The sequence below is a fragment of the Jaculus jaculus genome, chromosome 13 (genome assembly GCF_020740685.1).
Source record: "Jaculus jaculus isolate mJacJac1 chromosome 13, mJacJac1.mat.Y.cur, whole genome shotgun sequence".
Taxonomy (NCBI): domain Eukaryota; kingdom Metazoa; phylum Chordata; class Mammalia; order Rodentia; family Dipodidae; genus Jaculus; species Jaculus jaculus.
Window position 1 is genome coordinate 89,002,407 of NC_059114.1, and position 22,458 is coordinate 89,024,864.

Consider the following 22,458-nt stretch of genomic DNA (forward strand, 5'->3'; position numbering starts at 1 on the left):
GACAGCAGCTTCCCTCTGTGGGTAGGCAGTTTCCCTGTCTGGGAAGCAGAGTTCATTACAAGTAGGCTAGGGCATTAACCTCCCTCCCATCCCAAGGTATTGGCAGCACACGTTGTCATAAATGTTTTCATACCAAAGCCATCTAGATTTCCTTGGACAGTGGCTGTGGTTCTGGCTGTCCTCCCTACCCTTATTTTAGGGCTTGCATAGGAACGGCCACCAACTCCCATGGACGGTTATGAAATGCGCCTCTGATGTCCAGTTGGTAAAGCAGTTGCCTAGCATGGGCAAGGCTCTGGACAGCTGATCTCAGCACTGAAAGAAAAAATCATCACATGGTCTTACTATGCCATGCAGTCTAATTTTGAATTCTATGCAGCCCAGGCTAGCCTCAAATTCACAATCCTCCTGTGTCTACCTCCTGGGTTCTGGAATGCACCACCTCTCCAGCATTTTTGGCCTTCATTTTCCAAGTATTTCCTTGGTATAGTCCAGCGGGACATGCCAAGTTTAGACAATTAGACACTGGATTGCTTATTGCTGCAATCCCCGAACAGCCAGACAGCTGAAGGGCCAAGTTCATAGATACATTGACAATGCACTGATCTGACCACTAAGTATTTGCCTAATATTACTGACACCATTGAGGTATAAAACTAAACCAAAACAAACCATCTGAGTGTCCTGGGATACGCTCACGTAAGGGAGTGGAATTCGATGCCAGTAAGCATTCACCCCGTTGCACTGGGGTCGGTTTCATATTACTCCCCTTTGAAGAAAGTGCAATCCATTCAGGTTAGAACAACCTCATTGTGCTTTAAAAACATCTTTTGAAAACCTTTACTTTAAAAACAGCGATCACTTTCTTTGTTTATACAAAGCTGTTTTGGAAACATTTTTCCCTCTGTGATAATTAAGTAAACAGGCTAATTGGAGTTCTGTTTTAGGGACCAGTCAGTATCCTTTTCTCCATGGTTTTCCCCTCTCCGGAGTCTCACAGTCAGGTCACGGAGTACGCGTTACCATGACAGGATCTACGCAGGCTCCGTAATCTTCGCCCGCCTTCCATTGCAGTCGTCTTGACCCCTTTGCCTCTCCCCCTTTTACTTCTTTTTTGGTGGCTGAACATTTGCTGTCTGTTTTGTTGCTGGTTGACCTATGAGCTCTCAAGCTGTTAGACATTTACTACAAATACAGACAGATCATTTGGAGAAAAGTGTTTTATTTCCCCTTGCCAGGAAGGTAGAAAACAGTTGAAAACGTGGCATCTTCCTGGTCTTGGTGACGCTGGAAAATGTTCTTGCATTTTCTTTGATTTGACGTTTATAGAATGTATACTTTATGTCAAGACCTTTTCAGAAAAATGGCAAGAAAATTGGCAGATTGTTTTTTTAAGGCACAATCTTTACCCCCTTCCTCATTTAAGTGGTCTCTCAGGTGGTCCTGCAGGCTAGAAGTGGGCATGAATGCACGGTTATAGAGATGACTTCCTGCCTCCCCCACCTCTTTCCCTTACATGAGGTCTCTCTGTGTAGTTGAGGATGGCTTCAGTCTTGGCAGTCTCCTGTCTCAGCTTCCTGAGGGCTGGGATTAGTTGTGTTCCAGCATACCTAGCCTGTGATCTTTCAACCTCTCTGAAATCCCCAACTTTTCCCTCTTACTTTTTACACATCTTTTTCTCTTTCTTAACTTTCAGTTCTCATCTGCTAGTGCAATGTGCTTTTCCTTTATCGAGAAGATCCTAGGAAGAATAATCTATAATCAGCATTGTATTTCTTTCTCTTCAGCGATCATCCTTTTCTCGAGTACACGTATATTTGCTTTCTACACAGCCAGTGAAATTTTCTCACACGGGGCAACAGCAGCAACCAGCGGCTCTCATCTCCTGGTTCTCCGTGTGACTGGGCTCAGCTGTGTGGTTCTGCCGCTGGCGGCATTGGCTGGGCTGTTCAGATGTAAAGGACAGCTCAGGCTGTCCGGAGGGCAGGCCAAGGAAATTTTACCATCTCATTTCACCAAATGGCTGCAGGATGTGGCAGCCATCTTGTACACACAGTCCTTACAGATATCCACCAGCAATCCTTCACGCTGTAGCGTCAGCACCCCTCGCCGCTTGCTATGGATGACTGGTGCTGCTCTCTCCTGTTCCGTATTCTTTTTATCTCTGCACACTCATCCCTACCGTTCTCCATTTGTAATTGTTTCTCTCCTCGCTCTTGGCCTACTGGTGTGTCCCAAGTTTTTTTTAGTAGGGAGAGAGAGAGAGATGGGGGTGGGGGGAATGAGAATGGGTGTGTCAGGGCCTCCAGCCACAGCAAACAAACTCCAGTTGCATGAGCCACCTTGTGCATCTGGCTTATGTGGGTCCTGGAGAATTGAACCTGGGTCTTTTGGTATTGCATGCAAGTGCCTTAACCACTAAACAATCTCTCCAGCCCTGTCCTAAGATTTTTACCTTTTTGTCTTTTTGTCTCCATATGTTTATTAGCATTCTTACCTGCACTTGTGGTTTTAACATTGACTTAATTGATAAACATTTGCTTAATAGCTAGGATGGTGGATGAAAGAGTCACTGGATTTAATTTTCCAGATTCTGTTCCTTCAAACCCCAACAGATACCACCCCTCTTGTAGTTTGTATATCAGTAGTCTTGTTTATGGTTTGCACACATTTGTGATGCTGTGCATCTCCATTTTTATGTCTGTGGTGGTTCTCAATGGGGCCTGATTTTGTCTGAGAGGAGATGTCTGCAGATATGTTTTTTAAAAGATTTACTTAATTTATATATTTGAGAGTGACAGACAGAGAAAGAGGGAGGGAGGGAGGGAGAGAAACAGAGATAGAGTGAGAGAATGGGTGCACCAGGGCCTCCAGCCACTGCACATGCTACCTTGTACATCTGGCTTACAGGGGTGCTGGGGAATTGAGCCTTGAACCTGGGTCCTTAGGCTTCACAGGCAAGCACTTAACTGCTAAGCCATCTCTTCACCCCTGGAGATATGTTTTTATTCCCACATCTTGATGGTGGGCAGCTCCTGGCACCTATGAGGTTGGGACCCAGGATGCTTCTGAGCAGGTGCAGGACCCCTGTCACAGGAATGGTATGGCCGTAATCGGCTTTGCTGCTGGAGAACCGGCATCTGCCTGGATCTGATGATTTCATCTTATGCTCCAGCTCCACTTCCCCATGGTCTGCCTATCCCTCCATCCACACATCTCTAGAGGCTGAATCCCACGCGTCTGAGATTCCTGCGAGGGTGGCGCTGTCCCAGCCTTCTTCTCCTGGCATGCCCCTGGAGTCAGGTGGCTGCCTGTTCCCCTACTGCTCTCGGGGTGAGGTATTCTTTAGTGTGGCACAGAGACAGCTGAACATCTTACTTGAAGCTTGCCAGTGACAATGCTGAAACTTTCTAATGTGACCCATAACATATACTATTTTAATGATCCGACTTTTTGCTCACTTCCCACTATGCTTCCCGATCCCTTATTTGGCCACCCTGGCTGTCTTGTGTTTCCAGAATGTACCATGCTTTCCTGTGCTTCTTGCCTCTTATGTGAAGAAATGCCTCTATCCCAGGGAGAGTCACTCTTTTCTTCAGCTCTAGGACTCAGCCGCCGTCTCCTGGAAGCTGTCCTGTTACTGCTACCTCTATTCCCCTCAACCCTAGGTTGGAGTGGAGGACGTTCTTGCTCTTTATCTGAAGACGCAGAGGTTCCCCTGCTTTTGGGGATTCATAAGGCGGCTTCCTCCCAATCTCTATGCTTTCTTGTGACCTTTATAATTTTTTCACATATCCTGCCAGCCAGGTCATGCACTGTTTTGAAGTTTCTGGGTAGTGTTTACTGCTACAGTGCTGGCTGGGGTTTTGTCAGGGTTTGTTGACTAAAAGAAGGGTTTGGAGGGGGCACACTTTCTCCTACCAGAAGCTACTGGTTGTCTTCAAAGACAGTGTGCTTATTTAAGGAAATAAGCTGGAACCTGAATGTGCACCAATGGCAAAATAGTTGAGTAAATCATGACACCTGTAACTCAATGTTTTACAGCTATCATGCAGTTTCTGGAATAATCTGTGTTAAACTATAAACAAATCTGATGCATTGTTAAGGGAGAAGTGGATGAAAAAAATTATGGTATGATACAGACTTGTGCATGTTTGTGTATATTTGTGTAAGCAAAGATTATGGAAAGGTGAGTTTCAATCTGCCAACACTGGCCACATTGAACATATTGTTCTTGCTATAATTAAGAAAAAATAGTCAAAACCACGAGGAAATTCAAGACCAGATATGAATCTGTAGACAAATAGTAAAGATAGGAGATAAGACAGGAGCCTGTTACTTTCATGGCTGAGGGAAATTTTTGCAAAAGGGAATTGCTTTTTATTTTTGTTAGTTAAGTGCTTATATGTACATAGAAATAAGTCTGTAAGATTTAGAACAAAATGTTAACAGTAATAATTCCTGGATATTAGAGGATCTTATTTTTTTAAACATTATTTATTTATTTATTTATTTGAGAGCAACAGACACAGAGAGAAAGACAGAGGGAGAGAGAGAGAGAATGGGTGCGCCAGGGCTTCCAGCCTCTGCAAACGAACTCCAGACACGTGCACCCCCTTGTGCATCTGGCTAATGTGGGACCTGGGGAACCGAGACTTGAACTGGGGTCCTTAGGCTTCACAGGCAAACGCTTAACCGCTAAGCAATCTCTCCAGCCCGAGGATCTTATTTTTTTTTAAATATATTTTTTAATATTTTTTTTAAAATTTATTTTATTTGAGAGCGACAGACACAGAGAGAAAGACAGATAGCGGGAGAGAGAGAGAATGGGCGCGCCAGGGCTTCCAGCCTCTGCAAACGAACTCCAGACGCATGCGCCCCCTTGTGCATCTGGCTAACGTGGGACCTGGGGAACCGAGCCTCGAACCAGGGTCCTTAGGCTTCACAGGCAAGCGCTTAACCACTAAGCCACCTCTCCAGCCCGAGGATCTTATTTTTTAATCATGTGTATTATGCAGTTTCAAGGCACTGATCACACCTTATTTTCATAAAAAATGCAAAATTATTTCTAAAGGTAGAAGATAGTGAATAAAACCTGTACCATTGTTTGTTATCTGAATCTTTAAGATAAAAAACCCCCACAGTTGTATGAAATTGTTATAAAATGAATCCATTTGAATACTGTGGTTGCCATACGATGGTCTTCTTCTTTTCTTTCAGCAAAGGCTAAAAGAAGAGAAGGAAGCCAAACGGGCCTGCTTGGATGGGCGGCATGACTACCTGTTTGCCATTGTGGCTCTCTGCCTGGACCTGAACAAAGTCGAAGTGGAAGATGCCATTCTTGAAGGGAGCCAGGTGAGGAGCCTGGAGTCTGCTCAGCTCTCCGTCATGCTTGGGGTCTTCATCCAGGTTCCAAAGCTGTGGCGACAATATCTGTGTCTCTACAGTCTCCCAAGCGGAGCTCTTCTGCCAGTTTGGGACCTGAGGTTGGGGAACGAAGTCGCTTCTTCAGCTGCTGATTTATATACATTTGTTTGTTTATCTTTGCATTGGTCCTGTTCTAGCCTTTGATGTTGAACTGTGCTTCCTGATTTTGGCTCTGGCTTGGCATTCATCATAGTTAATCCTGGCAGCTTGATGGGATTTAGAATCACCACGTTAACAAATCTCTGGGCATATCTGTGAGGGATTCTAGGTTAGGTTAATTGATGTGGGAAGAGCAATTCCTATTGTGGGTGGCACCATCCCTTGGGTTAGGTTCCTGGACTGTGTAACACGGACAAGTTGCTTCGTGTTCCCGCCACCATGGCCGTGTGTAGCAGCTACTGTCTCATTGTTGGGACAAAACACCTGGCCAGCAGCACCTTCTGGAAGGAAAGGATTTGTTTATGACTCAGAGTTTCTAGAAGCTCCTGCATGGCAGGGGAAGCACAGCAAGAGCAGATAACTGGGCGTCACATCTCCATCCATCCACAGGGAGGAAGCAGAGAGAGTGAGCTCACTGCTAAGAGCAAGCGGGGTGGATTATAACTTCCAAAGCCCTGTGTGCACACTGTGTACATAACCAATTAAAAAATAAATAATACACAAATAAAATAAAATCCCAGAGCCCACTTCCAGTGGTATATTTTCTCCAGCAAGCTCCACCTTCCAAAGGCTCCATCAGTTGGAAATTCAGTGTGAGGCTTAATCACAAATGTGTAAAGCTAAGGTGGGGGGGGCATTTTATATTCAAACCATCACATGGTGACTTCCCCATCATGATGGACTGTAACCATGAACTATCAGCAGAACAAACTTCTTTGCTTATGCTGATTCTTGTCATGTATTTGGTCACAGCAATGAGGCAGTAACTAATACAGCATCAGAAGATAGCCTCTTCTGTTTCTAACCTTAACTTACATTGTCTTTTATGACTTCTCTTTTGCTGGGATTTGCTTGATGATTTGACCTTGACAAAGACGGCCAAATGTATAAGAAGATTCAGTTTTCTGAGCAGTGAGGAAGGCATATAAGGAGTCCTGTGAAGACTCCTGAAGGATATTTTTTTTGAAAAAGACATTTTGAAAGTAAATTAAGCATTAGAGCAAAGGAAATAATAAAAAAAGAAAGCAAATAGGATTAGTGATGGAAGGAAGGAAGGAGAGGAGAAAGGAAAGAAGGAGCTTGTTCGCAGGATGCCACACTGTTGGCAATGTTTTCCAGTGTTAGGTGGATAAGTGTCTAGCAGCTGGGGCGATGGAGTGTGAAGGGCAGTGTGGAGGAGCCACATGTGTGGGTGTCAGTAAGGTTCAGCATTTAGGTCCATGATTGTGGCTGATTTTGAAAGGCCACTTTGATGTGGCTAAATGCTTAGGTGGGAAGCCTTGGACCAGTCAGACCCATACTGCCTGCAGTATGCCAGTGGCTTGGTTCCCTCACAAGGATCTGTGTGGTGGGGGGATGGAAGTCAAAGGAAAATGAAGGGTGGATAACTCAGAGGCAAAGAAGTCTCCTCCTTCTCATTTTCCTTCTTTAAAAGATTTATTTCTATTTAGTTATTAGAGATGGAGTGGGGGAGAGAAAGAGAGAGAGAGAGAGAGAGAGAGAGGCGGGGGGGGGAGGGAGAGAGGGAATGGGCATACCAGGGCTTATAGCCTCTGAAAACGAACTCCAGATTCATGCACCACTATGTGCATCTGGCTTACGTGGGACCTGGAGAATCGCACCTGGGTCCTTAGGTTTTTCAGGTATGCGCCTTAACTATTAAGCCATCTCTCCAGCCCCCTCATTTTCCTTCTTAATTAAAGCCAGCACATATTGAACGTTTGTCACATGTTACTCCTCATACAAGTGACTTTCATCTCTGATCTCATTTAATGTTGGTCATTCCAGGAAGGAGGTAACATTATTCAAAATAAAAATGGAAGTACAGGGAGACAGGGTCCCCCAGCCGATTTAGCTTTGGAAAGATTGTTCCAGAAGTGAAACACTTAACTCCATAATGCTTCCCACTGGAGATGTCTGGACCTGAGATCAGGCAGGTAGAACTCAGAAAAGCTCAGAACACTCAGCATCCCAGAGCAAAGCCAAATGTAGGACCGAGTGATGTCAGAATCTGGCTCAGAGCCTCAGGGCAAGCTGGGGGCTGATGGGTCTTACTCCTGCTGGGATGGGTGTGTCTCCTGTGCATCTTTGGCTTGGAAGCTGGTGCCAGGGAGCTCATCCTATTGATCCCTGCAGCAAGCACTCTCAGTGCAGGAAACGCAGCAGCAGCAGAAGCAAGTGGGCATCTGGCCTTTCCTTGTTTATCATGTTTTATCTGTAGCTGATGCATTAGATATAGTGAAGTTTGAATGAGAAAAATGATAGTAATTTTATTTTTATGCCATCAATACTAACTTAGAGTTTTTCATTGAGGACAAAGTCACTACCTTACCTTTCCTTTTTCCCAGATTGAAAGAATTAATCAACTTTTTGTCGTTGGAGGTTCCTGTCATCTCATGTTTTACTATCAGGACGTGGAGGCACCAGAAACAGGTATTGACATTTGATGTGATGTCACACAGACATGTCATGAACTTTATCTGAGGAAAGAAGGAAGAGGAAAGGCACTAAAGAACGAGCTGGGCTTCTTATACTTTGGAGTATGTGTGTACATGTGTGGAGTATGTTCATGTGTGGTGTGTACATGTGTGGTGTGTGTACATGTGGGATGTGTGCAGTGTGTGTGACCCTATGGAAAAAGGCCTGTTTCTACCTTCAGCGTTCAGGATGGAGAACAGTGGGTGTTTGATCTCAGTGTCGCATTTCTTTTGTTTTGTTTTCCTTCTGGACGGCTGTGCTGCAGTAGGGGACAATACAGCTGCCTTTGTTTTTGAGACTCATTTTCTTATGCATCATTTCATTCTGTTTATGTCCTGGAATTTCTTTATTGTATTATTTATTTATTTATTTGAGAGAGAGAGAGAGAAAGAAAGAGAGAGAGAGAGAGTGAAAGAGGGAGAGAATGGGTGCACCAGGGCCTCCAGCCACCGCAAATGAACTTTAGATACATGCGCCACCTAGTGCATCTGGCTTATGTAGGGCCTAGGGAATCGAACCTGTGTTGTTTTTTGGCTTTGCAGGCAAGTGCCTTAACCACTAAATCATCTCTCCAGCCCATGCCCTAGAATTTCTGATAGACATCTGATTTTCTTAGCACAGAAGTTACTGCAAATAAGTATAACATTATTCTTTGAGTTAAATACCACGTTATGTTTTCTTCTACTGTTCTTCATTTAAAGTGCTATACTGCTTGACAGATTTAGGCATTCAGGCACTTAAGTAAAATTTTCTGATCCATGTGTGAATTCAATAGTTATATCTCACTATGTTTTTAATTAGATTAATGTGATTTGCCAGGCAAACAAGGGATATAACTAAAGATAGTATTCTCATATTAAAGTATCATATGCATCCTTTTATGACCCTTTTGAAAAAACTGAAACTAGTTATTGCTCTTATCATATGGCATGAACACGCTTCTTTGTTTAACTAAAGAAATTACACATGGCAAACCTGAGTGGTGGGGATTTCTCCGGCTTTCAATTTGATATTTTGAGCACAGAAAACTCATTATATTTTGAGTGAAAAAACCAAAGGTGGCAGTTTAGTTTTTTCTTTTCTTTTCTTTTTTTATTTTTTTTTGCCTCATCTTATAGAACATGAGCCCGAGGAAACATGCTCATCTCTGAGTAATGCACAGGGTGAGGTCACCCTTCCCTGTAGATTTTACACGGGACAGGGATTCAGAGCCTGTCACCGTCAAAGCAAGTGGAGTTTCTCTTTGCCTGTGTCTTTGTCTAAGCCTTTCAATGTGGGTAGTTCTTCTGACCCTGAGTTAAGAGTCAGCCAAGGGTATGACTTTTCTAGACATTCTTGGGAATAATTCCCATGGTTATCTCGAATTGCAAAAACAGTCTTGGCTTATAAAAGGAAAAGTGCCCTGTTGACTAAAACTAGTGAGTCAAAAGTGAAATCACCTCTCTTTCTTACCTTTGTTTGAGCTTCCCTAAGCCTCCATCTGGGACCCTTGAAGGTTGCCCCTTAGAGTGACAGCGAATCCCCTGGTCCTCTGCTTCCTTCATTCTCTCTTCCGCTCTCGCCCATAGCAGGTTAACCACAGTGCCTGTGTCTTTCCTGAGGCCCTGGAAACAAGCCGTAAGGGGGACATGTGCCAAAATGTGCTGTCCTCATGATGGTTGTGGCCCCCCAGACTCCCCATGATCCCAGACTCCACCTTTCCAGCCCTTCTGTAGGCTGGCTCTCCGCTCAGTAAGCCCCTCCCCAGGTCTATAGAAATATTTGAACCTCTCATCACTGCCAGCTCTGGGCATGCTGTTAGTTCCCAGCTACGCCCCATCGCTCTGCGCCTTGCTGCGTGCTGTGTCTGGGTGTAGCGGGCAGAGGCCACATCCCGTCCCTCTGTCCTCAAACTGCAGGAGACGTGCAAAGCCGTCTGCTAAGTGGACGGACTGGAGACCCTGTTTCTGGACTAAGGGGACAACTACCCCCTTCGGCTGAGGATCTCTGGGTTTTAGTACTGGGAGTTCTGAGTCTTGGGAAAGCCTTCAGTTTGGGGACAACTACAGTATTTGGCACCTCCTTCTTGACCTGAAGTGAATGTAAAAGCAACCTTTGTACCGCACAATGGCCCCTCAGAATCCATCACCAATGTATGCTTCCTCGATTCCTTCAAGTTTGCGTAATGAGTTCGAGGACGCCTACTTGGAGATTATGGAAGGTTGCTTGTTTGTTGTTGTTTAATTTTCTTTTTTATTTTATTTATTTTTAATTTTTTTTGTTTATTTATTTGAGAGCAACAGAGAGAGAGAGAGAAAGAGGCAGAGAGAGAGAATGGGCACGCCAGGGCCTCCAGCCACTGCAAACAAACTCCAGAAATGTGCGCCCCTTATGCATCTGGCTAACATGGGTCCTGGGGAATCGAGCCTTGAACCGGGGTCCTTAGGCTTCACAGGCGAGCGCTTAACCGCTAAGCCATCTCTCCAGCCCTAATTTTCTTTTCTTTCCTAGTAACACTTTGTTTTCTGGCCTCTATCACATCCCGGTGCCTTGTGAGGTGGAGGTAGCACTCCCTAGAAGCTGGACCACGTGGTGAGCGGGAGAGGGAAGGCCTGAGCTTTGGTTCTACTCTCACCCTCCCCAAGTCCTAACCAGAGGCACCTCATCGGCTCCATGAGGAGAAGGAGCCCCGAGGGAGGAGTCTGTTCTCAAGGCTCAAGTTTCAACTTCTGTCTCACCCTCTTCCCCAAATTCCTCTCATTCTGGTGATCTTAGTTGAGCCTCCAGTTCATGTAAAGCTTATGGAAGCAGACGGGAGGGTGCTGGGCGGCACAGGGCATGCTCTGAGAAGTACACGTCAATGAGTGACGTGCTTGGACTCCAGCAGTGGGTTTTCAGATCCTCATATTAATCCTCAGGGAGGTAGCGCTTCCATGTTCTAAGGGATTTACACATGCTGACTCCTTTAATTCTCACAAAACTCCAGGTGTAGTATTAGTTCTCATTTTTAAACCAAGAAACAATGAAGGCACAGAACGATTAAGTTGCCAAAGGTCATGTGGTACAGAAACACAGCTGGAAGTTAAGACCCTGGGGTCTGATTCTGGAGCTCACCCGTTGGTTGCTCTTGGCTCCTGTCTTTGCAGGGTCCTGACTAGCAGTGCATAGAAGGGCCAGCCAGCTCGCCTGACTGTGTGTGTGAGGGCAGCGCGGGGACATGAGAGGTCTTAGTTTGTGGTCAGAGCTGACACTTGCCCTTGGCTCTGTCATCTTGGCTGCATGGCTTAGGTAGTTTGTAGGTGCCTCTGGCTTATAAATTTCATAGTATAGGCCAGGTACGCAGTCAGATCCCGGACCACAGCACATGCCAATTGGTGCTTTTGTCCTCTCAGTCTTTCTGGGACCGAAAACAAGGAGATCAGGTCTCCCTAGAGCTTGTCAGGGGTCACGCTTGTGACTGCGCAAGTGACGGGTCCTTGTAGAGCACATGGGCACATTGACAATGGTGGTATTTTGCCAAGGAGGCCTCATTCCAAGCGGCAGCATGCAGAGCACAGACAGAACCTGTGAAATTTGTAACTTTTGCATTTTTTTTTCATTTATAGGACAGGTTGGCTCTCCAGGAGGGGCAAATTTCGTTTCTGGAAAGGTGAAGAAATGCAAGGTGTTTGTGACTGAAGGGAGAGACGTTGCTCTTCTGGGTGTGGGTGTGTTCTTCTCCAGATCTGATCCGTCCCAGGCCGTGACGACGGAGAACATCCACCGGGTAAGGGCTGCGGACCCGGGATCAGCACAGGCCACATCAGCTGCACAAGTGTGTTCCTTCCTGTGGAGACAGTCACACACTCATCCAGTGTCCACAACTGTGTGCAGGGAACAAGAATTAGTTTGCTGGTAGAATATTTGCCTAGCAAGCTTAAGCATCTCAGCTGGACCTCTAGCACCAAAAAGGGAACATACATAGTCACTGATTCCTTACTTTCAAAGAAGTGTTTTTAGCAAAAAAAATTTCAGATCATTTACTTTAATTCTTATGATAGAGAGGAATTAACATTCAATTTATTAACAGAAATTTATATAACATTATCTTACTGTTACAGTGAAGTCTTTTAAAGAAAAAAATTTTTAGCTGGGCATGCTGGCACACACCTTTAATCCCAGCACTCAGGAGGCAGAGGTGGGAGGATCACCGTGAGTTCAAGGCCACCCTGAGACTCCATAGTGAATTCCAAATCAGCCTGACATAGAGTGAGACCCTACCTCGAAAAACAAAAACAAAAACAAACAAACAAAAAAAAATTACTTAATGGCAATTTTTCTACATTTAAAACAATTCTAAACATAGATATATAGCCTCATGGTTTGTATAAAGTGAAGTGTATTGATAAATGTGTCCCCTGCCTATTAAAAGACATATCATGTTTGGGAGCAAGTATATTTGTAAACACTTAGGGTTCAGTCTATTTCATTGGCTTTATATTTGTGTTTACAATTCGGACCACTAAAACACTGACTTTCCAGGAGGGCATAAAAGGACTTTTCTGAGTGAATTCACTGGGGACTTGGGGACTTGGCACCGAGAAGTGACGTTGCAGCTGTGCCGCAGTCGAGGATGACGTTTACAGTGAACACTGTCCCAATTGCTTCCCAGGAGCTCAGCTTCAACGTCTTAGATGCCGCCGATGGGGGCCTGCTCAACAGCGTGAGGCGTCTGCTTGCTCACGTCTTCATTCCAGCTCTCAGGGCCTCAAGCCGCGGCTGGGCTGAGCTGGAGGGACTTGAGGATGCGCCTAGTATTCAGAAGGAGTTCCTGAACTCTCTGGAAGGTTTCGTGGGCATCCTGTCAGGTGCACAGGAGAGTCTGAGGGAGAAGGTAATAAGAACGAGCTGCACCTTTAAAAACTGATCAGGTCATCAACCGGCCAGTGTCTGACCCTCCTTTCCAAGGTCTTAATTCCACCAGGTTGAAGAATCTTAAAAATAATTGTTGCCAATTTTAGAGCTCCCTCTGGATGTGACTAAGACTCAATTTAAATATCTGCCACATGCAATGATTAATGCCTTTGTCAGGGAGGTCTTTAAACATGCTTGTAGTGGGGTTGGGGTGATGGCTCAAAGTTCTTGCATTGAAAGCATAAGGACCTGAAAACAGATCCCCAGAATCTGTGAATAATGCCTGCAATTCCAACACCAGGGGGGCTGAGACAGGCGATCCCTGGTCTCACTGGCTAGCTAGTCTAACCAAGTTCTTGAGCTCCAGGCTTAGTGAGAGACTCTGTCTCAAAGATTAAAGGTGGGGAGTGATCATGAAAGACACCAGACATCAATCTCTGGCCTCCACATGCATGTGCTCACATATGCACGTGCACCTGCACACATACACACACAACCACACACATATGACCATGCATACACGTGCACATATGCCACACACATGTAAGTGATGTAGGGTTTTACTAAGTCATGTCAGATGTCTGACAGTGAAGACAAGACCATGAAATACCTGGAACATTGATGTGAGTCCTAGAATTAAAAGAGTTTGAAATCACAGTTGCGTGTTTATGTGCATATATGGTGAGTGGTAGGGCACGGAGGTAGGTGTGGAGGAAGATTGTGAAGCAGTGAAAGAAGGAATGAAAGAAAGTGTATTCATTGATTAATAGACCTCTTAAGAATAAGTTTGGGAAATGTGAAATTTGGCTTCTGTTATGGCTTGTGCTAAGTAAATCTGTTCATGATGACTTGGGGCAAAGGGTAGTGGGAGACAGAGAGAGAGGGAGAGAGAGAGAGGGAGAGAGAGAGAGAGAGGGAGAGAGAGAGGGAGAGAGAGAGAGAGAGAGAGAGAGAGAGAGAGAGGGAGGGAGAGGGAGAGAGGGAGAGAGGGAGGGAGAGAGGAAGGGAGAGGGAGAAGATGACGTGAACTCAGCTTAAACATGTGCAAGAGAGTCACGTGGCTCTTTTAATAACTATGGCAAGAAAGCCCTCTCCTTCTATTGAACTGGTCCTGCCTCAATATTGAGAACAGACACTGTGTTTACCAAAGGACATAGAATTGTGGCATTGAGCAAGTTCTATTCAGACAGGGGAAGGATGACCCTGCAGCTGTCATCTGAATTACATTTGCAGTTAACTCTGCTGGAGGGCAGACCAAAAACCAGGTGGACCAAATGAAACTGCTGGTGTTCTGCCCCAAGTGGGGCTTTTATATGGTTGCGCTGCCTCTTGTGATGAAAGTACTAAAAAGCAGGATGGATCCCTACCTGGAAAGAGGCGTTCTTTGTGAGTGGGAGGATGTAGGTGTGGGATTCTAGGAGCCAGGGAAGAGTGCTACAAGGCCCATTCAGGTGGGGTCAGTGCCAGGAAAGGCTCGTGGGGGTGGCTTGGAGGTGTGTGCTGTTCAGATGGGTTTGCACGTGCACCGTCAGGGTGGAAAACGTGAGCAGGAAGGTTCTGGAGGTGAGCGGTGTGAACTGGGTAGGTCCAGAGCCTAGATTTGGGCTAAAAGCCTTAACGACTGTCCACTCAGGTATGGGTGGACCTGCGAGGCAGAATCACAGACCACCAGAGGCCAGGACTGTCTCTCGGGGCGATGACAAAGCCTAGGGAGGGCACTGAGCAGGAGCAAGTCCCTGTCATAGGAACGCTCCCTCTCTGCACTTCTGGAAGTAGGGCCTCTGTTTACTAACGTAGCTCCATGTTGGACTTTGAGAATGACAAAGAGTGACAGCCTTTCCTATTGGATCTGCGCCTTCTGCGAGATGAATCATAGCTTTGCTGTGGTAAAGTCAAACTGGGCCTGACCACCGAGTCCAGAGATTCACACAAATAGTCGTAGACACTTAGAAGGAAGGTGTTCTTACATAACAGACAGGTCCGTATTGTGATTTGGCTTACCATGTGTGCTTAAAACTCTGTTAGTCAGGCTGGAAAGATAGATTAGCAGTTAAGACACTTGCTCACGAAGCCTAAGGACCCATGTTTTGACTTCCCAGATCCCACATAAGCCAGACGCACAAGGTTCACATGTGTAAGGTCTTACATGCACACAAGGTAGTGCACATGTCTGGAGTTCTATTACAGTGGCTAGAGGCCCTAGTGTGCCAATTCTCTCTCTTTCTCTCTCTCTCTCTCCCTCTCACTCTTGCTATCTCTCATAAAAAAAAAGGGTCAGGCTGTTGGGCTGGCCTCAAAAACAAACCAACCAACAAACTTGTTAGTCTTCTTTGTGGGTCTTTGTCCTTTGAACTGTACCCAAGTGTTTGACATTGAATTTGTTAACTCTAAAGGATGTTAGAGAGTCTTTTTTGGCATTAGTTCCTAATAGGAATCCATGATAGATTGGGATTCTGGCTATCTCCACCCATCTCCCATGTTCATTTTTTTCAAGCCCACCCCTTTATCTCTTTCTTTCTTCAGCTCTCAAAATTTGACCCCAGAAACTTTTGCACTCCATGCAAAGAGAAGAAAGAGTATTGTTATTATTCTCACTATTAAGTACTGTGCCTTCAGTGATGTATTTGTGAGAAGGGAACTGTAGATTTTAGATCCATCTAGTCTTAAGGTTGACCAAAACTGTGCGGGCATGTGTATGCATTTAACAAGCATTATTTTTATTTTATCATTTTGTTTTTATTTTGACTAGGTAAATCTTCAGAAATGTGACATAGTTGAGCTGAAATCCCCGAAGGAACCCATGGACTATTTGGCTCTTGCTAGTAACCCTGAGACGTTGGAAAAAGTAGAGGGTTGTATGAAAGTATGGATCAAGCAGACAGAACAGGTAACTTCCAAAAACCTACAGCAAATTTCAGATGCAGCATGACATTCATCTTGCCCCTGTATCATACCAAACGACCTTAGAAAAACAGAAGGGTCATATTTTTATTTATTGCCATTAGTTAAGAATGAGAATCAAGAGAAGTTAGTAGATCACTGTTGGGGTCAGGTTCACATTTCTGGTAGAAAGCACCCAACCAAGAGCAGCTTGTGGGGAAAAAAGAGGTTTATTTTGGCTTATATGCTCAAGGGGAAGCTCAATGATGGCAGGAAAAATGACAACATGAGCAGAGGGTGGACATCACCCCCTGGCCAACATCAGGTTGACCATAGCAACAGGACAGTGTGCCAAACACTGGCAAGGGGACACTGGCTATAACACCCATAAGCCCAATACCCTGCCTCCAAGAGGTGTTAATTCCCAAATCTCCATCAGTTGGGAACCTAGCATTCAGAACACCTACATTTATGGGGGACACCTGAATCATACTACCACATTCTGCCCTGACCCCCATAAACTAATAACCATTTATGATGTAAAATGCAGTGCATTCATTCAACTTTAAAAGTCCCCATAGTTTTTAATAATCCCAATGATGTTCAAACATCCCCATAGTCCAAGATCTTTCAACTCTGCCAAAATGCCAAAAATTCTCCCCTCCCAAACCCATAATGGCACAGGATAAATATTCACACTGTAAAACATGGCATTGGGCATAGCAAAGAACTACTCAGCTAATATAAGATTTAAAATAATCAGGGCAAACATCAAACTCTGTAGCTTCAAGTCTAGCAACTCTAGCCAGTGACGAATCTCCAAGTCCGATAATTCTAGCCAGCAACAAGTCTCTGGAGTTCTAATTCCGCCCCTCCAGCTAGGCTGCTCACCATCTTGGAAAAATTCAACTGGGGCTAGCAGCTTTCCTTAGCAGCCATCTCGTGGTCCTGGCATCTCCACTGGGACTCCACTGCAATCCATGGTTCATCCTCATGGCCCCATTGGGTCTCTGTGCAGGCATCCAGCAAACCTGCTTCACACTGCCCATGGCCATTTCCAAAACACAAGACTGTGTTGCAAACTCAATGACCCTCTCTTTCCTGAATTTCTTATGCTCCACAATACCAGGTAGGGTGCCGATTTGTTAATCCAGGGGGGAATAAAGCAGACTTTGAAGAACAGGACACTTCTTGAACACTTATTCCCCTTCAAAGGAGTCTCCATTCTTCCTGTTGCCCCAGCACAGGTCAGCTGGCCCAATCTCAAAGGTTGTAATCTCTCAATTGCAGCTGAACAGGAGCAGTTCACCTAAGGATTTTTCTTCCTGTGTCATATCCCTCTGCTCACACCAGTTCATTTCTACACAAAGCAACCCTTCACACTTCTCAGGACACAGGCATAACAGCAAGATTCTCACACAAACTGCTAGCCCAGTCCAAGCAAAGCTCTTTTTCACTTTCATAAGCCAAATCTCACAGTTCATAGTTCTTACTGCATTCAGGTCTTTCAACTCTGACCAGAATAGTCTATTAAGCTGTACTTACAGCACTGCAAGGCATCTCTTAGGCCAAAGCTTCAAATCCCTCCACAGTCCTCTTGAAAATCAGCTTTAAAAGGCCAAAGCCACACAGTCGGGTGTCTAGCAGCAATCCCACTCCTTGGTACCATCTTACCATTGCAGTCAGATTCTCACTGCTGGTAGAAATCAGCCAACCAAGGGCAGCTTGTAGGAAAAATAGGTTGATTTTGGCTTATAGTCTCAAGGGGTAAGCTCCATGAGGGCAGGGGAAAACAATGGCATGAGCAGAGGATGGACCTCACCCCCTGGTTCACATAAGGTGGACAATAGCAATAGGAGAGTGTGCCAACTACTGGCAAGGGGAAACTGGCTATAACACCCATAAGCCCACCCCCAACAATACATTCCCTCCAGGAGTGTTAATTCCAAAATCTCCATCAGCTGGGAACCTAGCATTCAGAACACCACAGTTTATGGGGGCACCTGAATCAAACCACCACAAACACTTTGTGCGCTTAAGTAATGAGAAGGCTGAACTTTGCCAATTCTTCCTGAGATACCCTTATGGAAGTATGAAGAGTTTTCTAATTCACTGTGTCCTTCATTCAAATGGAGGCTTGAGACTTAACCATTGAAAGTATTTTTTGGCTTAGAGTTTCAGATACTTCCCTGCAAAGCCAAAGGACCCAGGTTCGATCCTCCAGTACACACATAAGCCAGATGCACAAGGTGGCACATGCATCTGGAGTTCCTTTGCAATGGCTGGAGACCCTGGCATGCCCATTCTCTCTCTGTCTGCCTCTTTCTTCCTCTCTCAAATAAATAAATAAATATAATATCAAAAACTTTTTTTGGCAGTCACATGCACTGTGGATGGCTAGCTGACCTGGCTACCGCTCTAAACTGCTGACAAATGAGCTGTTCTGACTCAGGTGGAAGCTGCTTGTTTGTTTGTTTGTTGGGGGGTGGTGAGGAGGAGACTCTCTAAAGCTCTTACAAGAAACTCCTATCTCCTCCGTGCTCTGTAACTAACTGATATCAACTCATTGCTGCTTTGCAAAACTGGAAAAGACTTTTTTTTTGGAAAAGTCCTAAATGAAGGTGGACATTGTATCAGAACAGGTCACTGAGTAAAGTTAAGCTACTTAAGGAGGGCTGTTTCCAAAGTTGTATTGCCCCAGGTTATATAGTAAAGGAACTGAATTGTGGCCTCTAAAAGCTCAATGTTATGAAAGAAGTAGTTTTTAGTTAGCATAAGTCAACTCAATTTTAAAAAATATTTTATTTTTTATTTATTTGAGAGAGAGAGAGAAATAGGCAGGGAGAGAGAAAGAAGGAGAGAGAGAAAGAAAGAAAGAGATAGAGAAAGGGTGTGCCAGGGCCTTGATCCACTGCAAACAAACTCCAGATGCGTGCACCCCCTTGTGCTTCTGGCTAGTGTGGGTTCTGGGGAATCGAACCTGGGTCCTTTGGCTTTGCAGGCAAACGCCTGAACCTCCAAGCCACCTCTGCAACTCAAGTCAGCTCGTTTTTTGTTGAAGTTTTAAAAATAGATGTCTATTGGGTCAGGAGGAGGCCATCCTTTTCAAGCGTGTAACTGAGTCAGCTCTATCGTGATTCAGATAGATAACAGAGCTTCCAGACAGCGTGGGCGTACAGCTTGGGGCAGGGCGCTGGGCTGCGGGAAGCGCGACGTTTTGCTTCCATTTGCCTCGCTCGTGCATGGCTTGCATGCCTCATGGGGCCGTTCACGCTCTTGCCTCTGCACCCAAAGGTCCTTGCTGAGAACGAGCAGCTGCGGAAGGAAGCGGACGACGCCGGGCCCCGCGCAGAGCTGGAGCACTGGAGGCGGCGGCTCTCCAAATTCAACTCCCTTGGAGAGCAGCTGAGGGGCGCCGACGTGAAGGCTGTTCTCGCCGTGCTGGCCGCGGCCAGATCCAAGCTGCTGAAGGTTCGGGAGCAGCGTTCTCCTCCCTGGTGTCGCGAAAGAGGGGATTGTCTGTATGAAAATCTACCCGGGATAGTGAGGAAGCGCACTAAATTAAAGACTCCTGTCGGCTGGTGTCCATGTACATAGCCTTATTATAGGATAAGATAAACATGGAAGTGTTATACATGCACACATGCACAATAAATTCAGACAGGGTAGATGTATAAATCACTGGAACTTTATCGTGTCCGATTATGTGAGTTTTATGCAGCAAAGCAAATTACTATCAAACCTTAGCAGTTGGAAACAACCAATACTTTTACCTCACAGACTTGGTCAGGAATCTGGGCTTCTCTGACTCAAGGTTTCTTTTTTCTTTTCTATTTTTCTTTTTCAATTTTATTTTGATTTTTCAAGGTAGGGTCTCACTTTAGCCCAGGTTGGCCTGGAATTCACCCTGTAGTTTCAGGCTGGCCTCAAACTCACAGTGATCCTCCTACCTCTGCCTCCCGAGTGTTGGATTAAAGGCATGCACCACCACACCCAGGTGACTCAAGGGTGCTAATGAGGCTGAAGCCAGGCTGCCGGCTCATCTGGAGGCTCATGTGAGGGCGGTCAGCTTTCACGGTCCCTTGAGCGGTGGTTTCAAGGTTGGCTCTCTCTTGGCAGTTGTTGGCCAGACACTTTTATTTCTAAGTACACGGGCCCCTCCAGGGAGCAGCGGAGGGACATCTGGATTCCTTAAGGAGAGCAAGTGAGAGGGTGCAAGAAAGCACCCCATGCAGAAGCATTGGTGTTTGTAAAGTAATCCTGGGAGTGACTCATCTTTGTCACATTCTGATGATGGCACTGAATTGGTGGCACAAAGTGTGACTCCATGGCGTTAGCATTTACTGGGGAGTATGACAGAGGCCCCTAACTCCCCTGCCTATGGTGCAGTGGTTATTTGCCTATCAAGAATTCTTTTAGCCAGTGAAAATAACTTACAGTTTTTTTAAAAATATGCATTTTAGAATTACTTTATACCATTCATTGCTCAAAGAAATGTGAGCCAGGCAGTACACTTCAGAAATACTATCTGTAGAATTTCCATGAAGACAATTTAGTATGATGACTTGTGGTAAATCATTGCCTACTTTTGGGTACCTTTTTATTTTGAAATTCTTAGCTTAAAGCACAGTCCTGATAACAAATGGCTGGCAGTTGATAAATAATTGCTATGTTAATGAATGGAAAAAGCACAGGGATATGGGGAAAGGGAGCCGGGGTTAGAGTAGAAAGAAAACAGAAACAATGGCGATGGGGTGCAAAGGAACGCCCCTCAGTTCAAGCGGAGGAAGTGTGGGCTTCTAGGGAGGTTTTGCCCTCTGGGTACACTGTACTGGCTGTTGAGCTGACAAGAGAAGGCCTGGAACAGATGTCTCTGAACCTTTAGTTGGAAACTTAAATTGTTCTATAACGTATTGACAGCCCTCACGTTTCGAGATAACGCTTTACACAGGATGCATAAGAGAAACTGGAGCTGTGACCCGAGGTCTCTTGTACTGGAAGTTCCTTTGTGTGGAGTTACATTGAGACTGTTTTCTTATGTTGCGCTCAGACGTGGCGGGAGACAGATGTTCGAATCACTGATGCAGTGAACGAAGCAAAGGACAACGTTAAATATTTGTACACACTGGAGAAATGCTGTGACCCTCTGTACAGCAGTGACCCTGTGAGTCAAGGATTTTCTACCACTTAAGTCTACTGATGAGCCTTTCTGCACTAGATGAATAGAATGCTGAATAGATGTTAAGTTTGTTAGAAAGGTCTTAATAATCCTGTGCTTATTCTGAAGAAAATAATATATAGATATATTCATACATATCTTTGAATGGATTTATGTATATTTCCTATCTATCATCAATCATCTATCTACCTATTTATTATCTATCTATCATCAATCATCCATCTATCTATCTATCTATCTATCTATCTATCTTCATCTCTCATCATCATCTATCTATATCTACTTACCTATCTTCTATCTATCTCAGCTGTTCAAGATCTTAAAAGATGTTATATTTCAAAAATATACTGCATCTCATTTTCCATTAAACATTAAAATTGAAATTTTTGGACTTCACTTCCCCCAAACTATGGGGAAAGTCATTGGCTGGGGTTTTATGAAATCACTTATGGGGGCTGGAGATGGCTCAGTGGTTAAGGCACTTGCCTGTGAAGCCTAAGGACCCAGGTTTGATTCCCCAGTACCCATGTAAACCAGATGGACAAGGTGGCACATGCATCTGGAGTTCGTTTGCAGTCACTTGAGGCCTTGGTGCAACCATTCTTTCTATCTGCCTCTTTCTCTCTCTCTTAAATAAATAAAAACTATTAAAAAAGAAGGCATTTAACATTAGTAAGTGTCTGTTTTTGTTTATTACAAATAAACTGTTAGCATAGCTTCCATGTCATTAGCAATGAGTTAATGCGTCCTGTTTTCAAATATATTTAGATTAACCATATGTGACTTAAATACTACAAACAAACTTATTATAGGATATATTTATATAAAGATTGGTTTTAGTATTTTAAATCTTTTTCAAAACCTTGAGTTTTATTCTAATAAAGGTAGAATCATTAAAATTTCATAAATTAGAGTTTTGCTGAATTTGATATTTTTTTCCCTGAAAACTGTTGTGATATCTTCCAGATATCCATGATTGATACTATTCCTACACTTATCCATGCCATTAAAATGATCTATAGCATCTCTCACTACTACAACACCTCCGAAAGGATCACATCTCTGTTTGTAAAGGTAAGTGTCTAGTGTAGTTTATGGTCACATAGCCTCTTGCCAATGGCCAAGTGTTTGTACAATTAAAAATTACAAACTTGGCCTGACCTAATATCTGTGTTTGTCAACAGAGACTTAGTGTGTCATAGAGGTAGAAATATGTGAGAGGTTAATTCTAGCAAATTCTCTGTTCTCTCCAAAAGCAATTGTTATAATAAATATATTAGTTATTAAAAAATACTAGATCTTATTTGGAATTTCTCTCTGTAATTTAGTCTATTATTTCCTACCATGTAAATTTAATTGAGAAAAACTACCTTAAGCCAGTCATTGTGACTCATACCTGACATCCCAGCATTTGGAGGCTGAAGCAGGAGGATTTCTCTGAGTTCCAGGTTTGCCTGAGCTAT

The 22,458-nt window shown here is 44.5% G+C and overlaps 1 protein-coding gene across 1 annotated transcript in view; it reads left to right on the plus strand.

Moving 5' to 3' along the window:
- Positions 1-22,458, plus strand: part of Dnah5 (dynein axonemal heavy chain 5) — a 247,680-nt gene that overhangs the window by 11,848 nt on the left and 213,374 nt on the right. Inside the window, exons 2-9 of the mRNA XM_045132474.1 lie at positions 5,221-5,355; positions 7,935-8,019; positions 11,649-11,809; positions 12,695-12,916; positions 15,686-15,823; positions 19,111-19,287; positions 20,867-20,980; positions 21,962-22,069. Of these exons, the coding sequence (XP_044988409.1) occupies positions 5,221-5,355; positions 7,935-8,019; positions 11,649-11,809; positions 12,695-12,916; positions 15,686-15,823; positions 19,111-19,287; positions 20,867-20,980; positions 21,962-22,069 (1,140 nt within the window). The remainder of the gene's footprint in view (positions 1-5,220; positions 5,356-7,934; positions 8,020-11,648; positions 11,810-12,694; positions 12,917-15,685; positions 15,824-19,110; positions 19,288-20,866; positions 20,981-21,961; positions 22,070-22,458) is intronic.